This window comes from Neoarius graeffei, chromosome 26 (genome assembly GCF_027579695.1).
Source record: "Neoarius graeffei isolate fNeoGra1 chromosome 26, fNeoGra1.pri, whole genome shotgun sequence".
Lineage (NCBI taxonomy): Eukaryota > Metazoa > Chordata > Actinopteri > Siluriformes > Ariidae > Neoarius > Neoarius graeffei.
In genome coordinates this window covers 2,842,852-2,855,389 of record NC_083594.1, presented here as the reverse complement: position 1 = coordinate 2,855,389, position 12,538 = coordinate 2,842,852, and the positions used below count along the sequence as shown (strand labels likewise).

Genomic DNA, 12,538 nt, shown 5'->3' with positions numbered 1-12,538 from the left:
TTTTAATTCCTACTGACTGAAAACACTTATGTTTCGCAGCTCGTCAAAATAGTTTTTGCGGGGTTTTTTTTCCCCGTTGTGTTTTCCTGAACTGCCAAAAACAATTCCGTTTATTCCGACAACATTTCATACATTGACAGTTTATCCACTTGTACGAATGATCCTACAATCACACAGCCGTCTTAACCTTAAACCACATGAAGAAACTTACTGATATAAAATCAGATTCCTTCTCTGTCATCACTCGAAGTGTCTGATATTATATTCGTCACTTTTCCATCCCTGTATACGAGTGTGTACATCTCACTCACAATATTTCCACAGTATCACTTTTGATGCCTCTGTTTTCAGGTCATCTGTCCAAGATTCTCATTTCTTTGCATGATATGTGAAAAATCAGCGCTCGAACGTTTGCAGGATTTATATCGAATCATCACTGTAACGAGAAGATGAACGGACTCGATTTTGTAATGAAGCCAAACAGGATCGAGGTCACAGCAAGGTCAAATGTTTGAAATAGTTTTTCTTTAATATCTCCCTTCCTGTTTGAGGTACACTTTAAGGATGCACAAATTAACAAATAGGTCGCTCAGTTGAGCAGCTTTTCTGATGCCGATACTGAAACCTCGAATATCAGCTGAAACTGATCCTTATCTGATTTCTTTAAAAACTACTCCGCTTTAAATGTTTTAACTGAAACACTTTTAAAAGCTTTCACCATTTAAAAGAAAACACTATATAATAAAAAAAATTTTTATGTAAACATTTCCAGGTGCCAAATTAAATTTCTCTTGCAGCTCATCTCCAGTTCCAGTCTCTTGCCACTTGTTACAGGATCTGTTATGCTTTCTCTGCATTATGTTTTTCTGCTGGACCGATTTTTCTGATGCGGTTGCAACAGTCGGGACTGAATTTGACACAAGAATGAGTGTAACTAGAGGTGAAAGATGGCCAAAATTATTCACACTGCTTCAGGAAGAGAATAAACGGCTCTTCATGGAAAAGATCCCACTGGGTTTGATCAGGAGGAGGAAGAAACTTTTAATAGAGATGATTAGTTGATATGAGCCAACAAGTGATCTTTTAATGATGTTAGTAACCCTCGCTGCTGAGAGAAATTTCCCAGTTGTCGCATAACATCAGCTAAAATTATTACGAGGCAGAGGATGTGCTGCACTGCTGCTTGTTGAGGTAGTGTATGGAGCAAAGGGCTGCTGATTATCAGATTAAATGATCGTTTGATTAAGTATTGACGTGGTCTGTCCTCAAAATGGCGGCCGGTTTATACATTTCATCGTGACACGACATGCGACAATGTTTGTGTGCTGTCAGAGAATTTACATTTCTTGACGTATTTGCTGTTCGGTGGCTCAGAGTGAGTGTTTAAGATGCTCTTTAGTGGGGAAAAATAAGCAGATCTTGCTTTTACGGAAATGCCACGCTTTTTTTGTTGTTGTTGTTCTTGATGAAACTGTCCCCTGTGGAAATGTGTGAACTTGGCCCTCTCAGGACCTTGTTGATCTCTGGGACCTCTGTCTTATGGAGTTTAACATAGCTGTGTAGTTACACAATGAAACCTGGCTGGTGCTTTTTGGACGGAGGCAGAAGAAACGCATTTCTTTTGGGTTTTTTGTTTGTTTGTTTGTTTTCCCCCCCTCTTCTTTTCCCCCTCCACATGCCCTTTTGAAAGTTCACAGAAGTCACACATTAGCGCACAGCTCATCCCCGGAGCGTATGCTGTTTGTACTCCATCGTGCCGTACAAGCGACTAAATCCCTCTGTATTTATCTGTCTCGCCTCATCAGACTCTTAATCATAATCGATCATGCCTGTCAGAGAAATGGATGATAAATGATTTCACAGCGCTCCACCCTTCTTTTGATTTTCATGCCCAAGCCTGGAGGAGGTTTTTTTTTTTTATATACGCATTTATTGATTAGAGCTGCAAACTCATTTCACTGCAATCTATCAAATACTTTAAGGCTGTGTTTCTTAAAAAGGAAAAAAATATCAATCTCCTTTCTTTTGGTGCTTTTTTTTTTTTTTCTCTCCTGGTGAGAAATGATTCATAAGTAATTGGACGTTCAATCTGCTGTGATGGTTTGCAGAAACGGTGCGAGCGATGACCCACGTGATCAACCAGGGAATGGCGATGTACTGGGGCACGTCCCGCTGGAGTCCCATGGAGATAATGGTGAGTCACTTTAGCTCGCGCGTCCTGTCTGACCTCCTCAACGTTACCAGACGTCTCAGGATGGTCAGCAGGAGCTCCTAAGAGGCACAGATCCTCCTCGGTGAGGACAGTTTGAAACATGCCCATTCAATGGCACTTGCTGCTTCAATGCCGTGAAAATGTCATGTTGAATTTATCAGGCTCCCAAAACACTGTGAATCAGACAAAACGATTTCAGCCTCCTACGGCATGTTCACCAACCTGTGTGTATCAACTGGGGTGAAATCCTATCTGCATGCTCAGGAACAGTTAGCACCTAAAAGTGTTCCTGATGGTGTTTGCAGGAAGCGTACTCCGTGGCACGGCAGTTTAACCAGATCCCCCCCATCTGTGAGCAGGCAGAGTATCACATGTTCCAGAGAGAGAAGGTCGAAGTGCAGCTGCCCGAGCTCTTCCATAAGATCGGTAAGTGTTTTGCTGTAAATTATGTTAGCGAGCCTCTTGGGTTGATTGTACAAAAACCTTAAAGGTCCCATGGCATGAAATTTTCACTTTCTGAGGTTTTTTAACGTTAAAATGAGTTCTTCTGACCTTCTTAAGTCACCCCAGTGGCTAGAAATGTCATAATGTGTCAACCAAACTATGCCCACCCTTTGTCAACATTTGAGAATGGCGCATCAAAATGGCGCGTTGATGGGCTCTTCCCTTTACTACGTCAGCAAGGGAGATGATCCCCACGCCCCTCCTCTGGATTCCCACCCACTGTATGGATTGCCCGCCCAGCTCAAAAGTTGCCACCATAGATACGTCACTTCAATTTTGTAGTGAGGAGACCATAGAGGACACAACAACATGGCACCACCTAAGCGAGCGAAACATGGAAATTGCGCTGTACATGGATGTGACAACACAGAAAAGAGTCTGTTTTTACTGCCGACGGGAGAGCCCCTGAAGACGCAGTGGCTTAATTTTATTTACTCCAATAATACGCCGTCGAGTCTACCTAAGACGGTGTATGTTTGTCGGAAGCATTTTCCTGAGGAATGTTTCCGCAACTTGGGACAGTACAGGGCAGGTTTTGCACATCAACTGTCACTGAAGCCTGGGTCCGTACCAAGCATCCCTGCCACATCAGCCACAAACACCGAACAAGTAAGTGTATAACTGTTAAGTCGTTTTGCCGTGTTTTAAAATCGGTGCGTTAGCCTTGCAATGGCTACATTAGCTGTGCAGCTAACCGCTTCCTGCAGTTAGCCAGGTACTCTGCGCTGAAGGTACTCCTGCTGAAGTCGGTGATTTACAGTTTGTTCAACTGCTTGCGCTTCTGCTTCGGGGTCGGACTCCGGGTCAAAAGCGAAAGCTTGGACTGTTGCTTGACCTGCCATTGCTACTGTTCACACACAGGTAGCATGCCCGCAGCTTGGTCAAGCCCCTCCCCCCATGGCCCACCCCCACCCTCTACCCTTCCCCGCCTCCATGCTTCTCATTAGCAAAACGACGCACTGGGAAAAGGGCTGAAATGGGGCTTTCTCCCAGGAGGCTATATCTACGTGCCGAGGGTTCATTTCGAGAAAGGCTGCGGATATAACATCCGGAAACCTCCACGAGCCCGTTTAAAGCATTAACAAACCACCATGCCATGGGACCTTTAACTGGACGTAAATTGAAAAATATTAGCATGATGTAAACCGCAGTGGCGTTATAGTTATCTGGAAAAATGCGTCATACCTGACTAACAGAAGAGGATTATCCTCTCCTGAGCTCCTTACGTCTAACGTTTGTTTGGTGAAGGAGTGACTGCTTATAGCTGATTTAATGTTCATGTTGTCTATAAATGAATAGAAAGTATAATGTCATTCTATAATAATTAATGAAAAATTGGTGGTATAAAAGGAGCAAAACACTGTGTGGTTATAGGAAAATGATCAGCAGTAACTCTGCTTCATCACACCACACTGAGTAGTGTTTTATACTTGTATTCCTTACTCACTTGAAATATATCAGGGTTTTTCAAAACCTATCATTGTTTTTGTGGCTTGTTGCTATTTGGTGAAACACAAACAAACAAACTTGGTGCAGCATAAAAATGAACGTAATGCTGGATTATTTCCTCATCTAGTATTAACGTAAAGAATCCTGATGGTGGTGAACTAGTTCGGTCTACCTAGGTGGGATTTTCTTTAGTTTTGGAGCTCACTACTGTTATGTGATTTTGTTGACGTTTCTGGTTGTTAGGGCGGATGGTATATGTGGCAGCGGGGGCGTGGTCTAGCATCGGTCTGTGACAGGAGGGCGGAGTCGGGGAAGTTAAGTGGCAGAATCATTACACCTATTGTTAATTGATGTGTTTGTGTGTCTTCCCAGTGACCGCGCCCTTCTTAAGGAGAGAGAGAGTGAGAGCAGAGGGGAGCTCTCCACAGCAGACAGCTGATGTGTGTGCGCGTGTGTCTGTGTGTGTATTTACAGCTGAAAAGCTGAATAAAGAGTTTTTGTATTCTCAGTTCTGTCCTGCCGTCCTTCTGTGCTCATTTTCCCGGGTTTCGGCACCACTGTGGCAGTTCGTGTAAATGGGTGGAGCACAGAAGGACGGCAGGACAGAACTGAGAATACAAAAACTCTTTATTCAGCTTTTCAGCTGTAAATACACACACATCAGCTGTCTGCTGTGGAGAGCTCCCCTCTGCTCTCACTCTCTCTCCTTAAGAAGGGCGCGGTCACTGGGAAGACACACAAACACATCAATTAACAACAGGTGTAATGATTCTGCCACTTAACTTCCCCGACTCCGCCCTCCTGTCACAGACCGATGCTAGACCACGCCCCCGCTGCCACAGTATAATAATACACCGTCAGTAACAGGTGAATGATGGAAAAATGGTGTAAGTGTATGAAGGAACTCTCAAGGTCCAACTGCAGAACGCGTTACATAATGCCTCGGTCACAACCGGCCGTACGTGCTCCTACAGCCGGTCTACGTGCAAGAAACGCACGGAGGGCGCGCGTGTGACGTGCTGATTTTCGAGACGTAGACTGGCCACAGACCGGCCGCAGAGGTTCTTTGTCATGCCAAACAAACTCTACGGGCGCTTACGTTTTTTTCAGGTTGCAAGACAAACTTATGGCCAACGTGCGTCTTTCTCCATGAACAAAAAAAACGCAGCGATTTTGGGAAACGGCAAAAATCGCACAGCCAAAAAATCGTACGTCCGGTTGTGACCTAGGCTTAAGGGGACGATTAATTTTCTCATTTTCATCTGGTCTGAGGAAGCAAAATGTTCCATGGAGGAAAAACGTGTGTGTGTGTGTGTGTGTGTGTGTGTGTGTGTGTTTCAGGTGTAGGGGCAATGACGTGGTCCCCGCTGGCCTGTGGGATCATCTCAGGGAAATACGACAGTGGCGTTCCTGCGTACTCTCGCGCCTCTCTCAAGGTACTCCGTTTCCTATCGGTCTGTTTGTCCCGCCATGTTTTTATTTCTAGATTTCTGCAACATTTGTGGCTTTGTATCGTGGTTCTGTGTGTCGTTGGTGTTCTAACAGATGTGTTCGTGTCTTCCAGGTTCTAGCTTTGGGTGTTTGTGGATGTGTTTTTGTCTGTGAATGTTCTTGTCCTTATTGTGGCATGAGCCTTCAGAGCACTTTTGTCATGTGACTGTCTCTGTGGTAACTCTGAGGAGGACATTTTAGGCCCTGCTGATCTTTTACACACACACATACATCCTGAATTTGTCCAGTGCAGTAGCGCACGTGCGTGTAAGTGTGTATGAGTGAGTGAGGTGGCATGCACCATCGTATCGCTGTTGGTCTTGACTGAAGCGTTCACCTTGTCCCTCACCTCCCCATGTCCTCAGCGCTCTAACACCAACGCTCATGCTCCGTGCTCTGCGCTCTCACCTGTTTGTACGAACTCGCACCAACCGACGCTGTGCTGGTGATCTGGACAGTGATGGGTCTTGTGTTGGTTTTTTTCAGATCTATGAGTGCTTGGATCATCAAACAGACTCGACCCTTCCCACTGTTAATCTTAACCAGTTATTATATACTGCTGTCCCAGCACACACACGCACATATATATAAAGTGCTGATTATAAGGCTTCGGTGATGAACACTCATCAGTGTCTGTGTGTGTTAAAGTCTTAAAGGAGTCAGTTTGGCAAAACGCACATTTGCACAATTTTCCTCTCGTCCCAAATGTAGCTGATCCTCAAAATTTATCGTAGTTCTGTGATCTAGGGCTGAACGATACAACTACACCATATCAAGATCATGATAGAAAAGTGTAATGCTGTTATTATAAGTATAGCCACTGTTATTTGACTGACTGGCCATTAAAAATTTTTTCATTTCCTTTGCAGTTTTATAAATGTTGGACAAAAATCTCTGAAATGAAATCCTTTATTGGAGCTTTCTCACCAAAACTACAGTAAAATATTTTTGCCACAACACCAACAAAATTTCAATGGAGATTTTTTTTTTTCCTTTTACAAGTCTCAGCTTTGGTATGACGCAGTCTGAGGTTTCTTCAATTCCCCACTCAACTTTAGTTCCTGTTTACCGTCTGGAAGTAAAACGGCTAACGGTGCTTTCATCTTATCCTGTCGATTACTTAACAATTATTCACCAAAGGTGAAGTGAATATCGGTGAATGATGATAGTCGATGATGTTATTATACAAAGAGTCGAGAGACAAAGCCGATGTGATTCACCAATATTCTCTGAGCGTGAGGTGGATAATTGTTTAAGTATAAATACACAGGTGATTATCTTTTAAAAAGTGTTATTCATTTATTTCAATCTTCAAAAGCAGCATGTAAATGTAATAACTTTGTGGCGCAGACTGGTCACTGATCTACGCCGAGTCACATAAAATACTTTGTTTTGAAATCAATAAAATAAATTCCAATCCCACCTCCCTTTGAATAGTTTTAGACCAAACTTCATAGCATCTTTAGTGCTTTTAGGAACAGCATTTTCTTTCGCCATTTGTAATTCTTCCTCACTTGCATTGAAGTGATTGGCCGCCATTTTGCCGAGTCGCTTGAGGTGATTATCGAGAAATAGTCTGAATTTCTTGACCAATCAGAACGCCCAATTTCCTGTAATCCCCTCTGTATTTATACTAAAACATCTTATTAAACATGTATCGAAATATTACAGAGAAAAATAAAGCTTGGAAGGAAGTAGCAGAGATCGTTAGTGCCTCTGGAGAGCACTTTGCCACTAGTGAACTGCGCTCACTTTGCAAATCTGAGCTGAGAACAAAGTGAATATGAAGCCAAACCACAGCTTTAATATTTGAGAGAGATGTATTTAACCTTTTTTTTTTTTTAATTGTGCATGGGGGGACAGGCCACGCCCATCATTGACAAACTGCAATTGATACGTCACTCATTAGTGTGAACGTAGAGTTCGATGCATCGCTTACATTTGGAGAGAGAGGAAAATTGTTGAAATGGGGATTTTTTAAAAAAAATTTATTTATTTATTTATTTATTTATTTATTTATTAAATTCCCTAACTGCTCCTTTAAAGCTCTACAGGCAGAGCAAAATGTGTGAAATGTTCTGTCAGTGCTGGGAAAGACAGAGTCACGTGTTTAAAAACAGGCCCTTGTTCACGCAAGTGCTGCTGGGAGAGTGTGTGTGTGTGTGTGTGTGTGTGAGAGAGAGAGAAGCAGCGGCGTGTGTGCGCGTGCACAGGGCCCTTGTTTTTGAGCAGGTGTGCTGTGTCGTTAACAGGGCTACCAGTGGTTGAAGGACAAGATCTTGAGCGAGGAGGGCCGGCGTCAGCAGACGAAGCTGAAAGAGCTGCAGGCCATCGCCGAGCGGCTGGGGTGCACGCTGCCACAGCTCGCCATCGGTACGCAACCACACACACTGCCGCTCTCTCTCTTTTTGTCTGTCTGTCCGTCCGTCCTGAACCTCGCTCCCTCCGCCGCCCCTCAACACGAACTCACTCCTCCATCCCCAGGTTAAAAGCTGGTGTGCGCGCACGCGTTCGTCCCTTCTAGTCGATTCTATCCTAAAGCTTCTATGCTGCAGCCTGACATCACCCTCCATTCTAAAGATTCGACCCCCCAGTGTCCCATTCCCATAAGCCCTGAGATTAACACTCCTCTCAGCCCTGTGTGTGTTTTTGTGTTTGTCTTCAGCACCTTGTGTCACAGTTCACACACAGCAGGGGTGTAACCAGAATGAAACATCCAATAATTCAAGCCAAACGCCACCTCTAATTAAAAGTGACATTAGAAACATTTATTTATTTAAATAAACTTTCCTCACAATCAGACAATAGTAATCTCTTTAGAAATCCAAGTGCAAGTGTTAAATTATAATTTGTCATTATTTATAATGACAACCAGCAATCCACCCAATCAGAATCAAGAGGCGGTCTTACTTACCTGTCAGAGAACAGTGAAGAATACGTTATTATTCTATTACCCCAGAATAAAATCTGTCTTTGATCTTGAGGAGAAAAGGTTACATATTTTAACGACACTGTTTTACTGCTGCTTAGCTTGCTCGCTGTTTCATTAAGGGAGGTGGAGCTTTATTTGCTTATTTAGCTCAGTTGTTGCGATCACATGGTGCTAGTTAGCTACATAATTTACCCATAGTTCTGATTACTTGTGCTTTTGGATCTGTTTATTCGACACATCTAAATGTTGTGGGTTAATAATGGAGTCGAAAGGCTGATTAACGTTCTGCATTCTGCAGGGATGGAATTAAACCTCATGTTTTTCTGAGGCTGCCTCAGGACTGGAAAAAATGGAGGAAACAAAATAAAAATGCACTGAAAGTGTGTGTTTAAAAAAAAAACACGCATTTCTGGTTTGTTTGGTTTTATTTATACCCAGGACGACTTGTGAACCGAATAAGCCCTTATATGTAAAGAACGTTATTGTGTGTTCATTTTGTTCTAAACGATTTCCAACCAAAAACGGGGAGGAGTGGAACGCTGGAGCAGGAGCCTAAAATATCCTGTTCAAAAAATGAAATAAAAATATCTTTTTTTTTTTTTTTTTTTTAATCCCTGTTCTGGTTACGCCCCTGCATCCCATCAGCCTCTGCCCCTTCCTCCAGAACTCCATAAATCCCTGTTTCTGCACAACAAATCTGACCAAGCCAACAGCACCGGTACTGATCCTATGGGCTGAGATTTGTGCCAGCAGAATCAGGATTTGAATCCTTTACATTTGAATTTGAATAGCTGAACTTGAATGGTTGCATTGACAAACTGAATTTGCATCACACAATTTGACATTGTATTTCGCTATTTGAATGTGTGCATTTACAATCTGAATCTGATTATTTGAATTTGAAATTTTTCGTTTTTAATCTCTAAATATTCAGATTCAGTTCTCATAATTCAAATTCAGTTCTTCAAATTCAGTTTCAAGTTTCTGTGACAAACATCCGGGTATGAAGGAAGAGCAATCGAGCGCAGACACGCAGGATTCTTCTTTGGCCCATCAGCGGTCGCGTTGTTGACCACAGTAGTAGCCGGCCAAGAAACGTGAAGAAGAGGTGGTGAACAACATGCGAGCGGCGTGCAGCGATGGCATCGGATGAGCGACATACGAATGAGGTATTGGAAACTTAACAAAGAAGAATCCTGCGTGTCTGTGCTCGATTGCTCTTCCTTCATACCCGGATGTTTGTCACAGAAACTTGAAACTGAATTTGAAGAACTGAATTTGAGTTATGAGAACTGAATCTGAATATTTAAAGATTGAAAACCAATTAATTTCAAATTCAAATGAGCAGATTCAGATTGTGAATACAAGCATTCAAATAGCGAAATTCCATTTCAAATTGTGAGATGCAAATTCAGTTTGTTAATGCAACCATTCATGTTCAGCTATTCAAATGTAAAGGATTCAAATCCTGATTCTGCTGGCACAAATCTCAGCCCATATGATCCATTCACCTGCACTGTAGAGCAAATCAAACTGGAGCACGTTCACTGGACTGTAGTACAGAACTGAGGAGAAGTATACACTGTCTTTCTCTGTCTCTCTTTGCCTCCATCTCTGTATCTCTCTCCTCTCTATCTCTGTCTCACATGCACTTTTTTTTTTTCCTGTCTCTCTCGCGCACAGTCTCTATCGCTCTCTCACACTTTTTCTCTGTCTCTCACATGCTTTTTCTGTCTCTGTATCTCTCTCCTCTCTATCTATGTCTCACACGCACTCTTTTTCTGTCTCTCTCTCTCGCACTCACTTTTTCTGTCCCTCACTCGCACTTTCTCTGCCTTTTTTTATGCACTTGTCTCCCTCGGTCACACATGCACATTCACTCTTGGTGGATTTTGCTCCTCTGTGTGCGTCTGTACAGATCACATTTTGGTCTGTAATCAAGTTAATATTCAAATAAATGATGCACCAATATATACAGTAAGGCAGAAGGGTCATGGCATGTAGCTTTACCACTGCACTGACTTTAGATTAGATTAATTATTTAACTCCAGCCAGCTGAAAACCTTCTGTTTAATTTGGATGTTCGTTTGGGGATATCCTTTTAAGTCTTCATCGTGTCTTTAAAAATTTAAACATTCCCAAGTATTAATTGGAACTAAGCTAAAAGATTATAAATCGCTCCCTAAAGCAGTATGTAAAGCATTCTGAGTAAAGTTATTTATCTAATCTTTATTCCTGGAAATGAGAGCGTTAGTGCTGATTGATGATTCGCAGCAGTGTTTAGTGTCAGTTGTGAGAATGGATTATAACATCCACACAATAACAGATAAGCACCTGTATTAATGAAAATATATTATAAACAATAAGCTTAATAACTTTCCTAATTTAATGTGATAGTAATGAAGATGAGGTGCAGAACTGTTGATTAGTTTTGACTTTAAAATAACCGTTTATAGTGGAATGAAGTTAAATAAGTTGGGTGATTTTGTTTTTTTGATAACCTGGTGGGTGGGTGTTGGTGCATGCATGTTTAATTCAGGTTAATTTAAGCGTGAATTCTAAGCAAATCTCATTTGTGCTCATCATGTGCAGTTCTCAAGATCAATTTACACAAACTCAATACAGTGTGCAAGAGCTACAGATGGCACACACACTGTACATGTCACACACTGTACATGTCACACACTTGGAATCAGATCCCCACAGAGTTTCCATCCTCTCTGTGTGTGTGTGTGAGAGAGAGAGAGTGTGAGGTGTTGCGTGCGTCATCCTTCAGGAGCTGCAGTGGTCAGCACATGGCTTCCCTCACCTCTGACTCCAAACCTCTCCGTTCCAACACTGACACTGCAATTTCTCTCTCAAACAAGATACCAATACATTCTCTCTGCCCCGGTGTTGGGAGCCATGGTAACAGTGTGGTCTGACGGCTGTTTTTTTTTTTTTTTTTTCCTTCTTTGTGTGTGCGTGTGGGTGGTAGAGTTAGCTACAGTAGGTTTTAATTTTGGAAACGGCTTTATTTTATTTTGCAGCATTAGAAAGGTTTGTGTGTGTTGTGGACGGGCGGGGGTGTGATCTGTGCATGTGCACATGTGTGGGTGAGCGGGAGAGGTGTGTGTGTGTGTGTGTGTGTTGTATTGGGTGTGATTATGTGCTGATCCTCTGCAGCGTGGTGCCTAAGAAATGAAGGAGTCAGCTCTGTGCTCTTAGGAGCCTCCAACACGGAACAGCTCATGGAGAACATCGGCGCGTTACAGGTGAGGACGCCACACTGCACAAGTGCGCAGTCAGAATGGCTTTTATTTCTGTTTGTCTGGATATCATGGTAAGAATTTTGCTTCTCAATACTATTCTCACTCACGCACACTCGAAAAAGTGGACTAGTGAGATTCTCATCCACCTCCAACACACCTGAGCCAGGTAATATGTGAGGAATACACTCCGTGTCACACTGAAAAGAAAATAATCAGTGACGGGGTGGTGTGGTGAAGCAGAGATGCGTCCAGCATGTCCTGAAGTGTTTTATTCCTCTTGTACTGCAGCAATTTACCCACAATTAGACTATTTATCAATTAAATGGATTTAAAAAAAAAAAAGACTTTAATGTTCACAAAGCAAGTTCTAAGTGACGTTACTGCAGCCATAAACAGTTGTTCTTTCACCAGCTTCACACTCTCTTCAGGAAAAAAAAAAAAGCTGTCGGCCAACTTGTTTACAGCTTTGGCCTCCTTCTGTAAACGAGCTGTTGCTGTAGAAACGATAGTGTGTTTGAGAGTGTGTGCATTAGTGCATTATTGTTCTAGAAAATGAATCAGCAAGACCTGATGTGACAGTAGTGTGGTATGACGCTGGCTCAGGTGTGTTGAACACCTTTAAACACTTCTTTTGTAAACTCGTGCTCCTTGAAAAGAGTTACTGCAGTGCACAGTGTTGTTCAGCCCAAATCGTTTTTA

General features: G+C 42.6%; 1 protein-coding gene across 5 annotated transcripts in view; it reads left to right on the top strand.

Moving 5' to 3' along the window:
• kcnab2a (potassium voltage-gated channel subfamily A regulatory beta subunit 2a) overlaps positions 1-12,538 on the top strand; it is a 157,427-nt gene that overhangs the window by 140,651 nt on the left and 4,238 nt on the right. For all 5 annotated transcript variants that reach the window (XM_060909944.1, XM_060909946.1, XM_060909948.1 and 2 more), the window contains 5 exons: positions 2,109-2,194; positions 2,518-2,638; positions 5,507-5,601; positions 7,909-8,029; positions 11,754-11,842. In XM_060909944.1, coding sequence (XP_060765927.1) covers positions 2,109-2,194; positions 2,518-2,638; positions 5,507-5,601; positions 7,909-8,029; positions 11,754-11,842 — 512 coding nt within the window. The remainder of the gene's footprint in view (positions 1-2,108; positions 2,195-2,517; positions 2,639-5,506; positions 5,602-7,908; positions 8,030-11,753; positions 11,843-12,538) is intronic.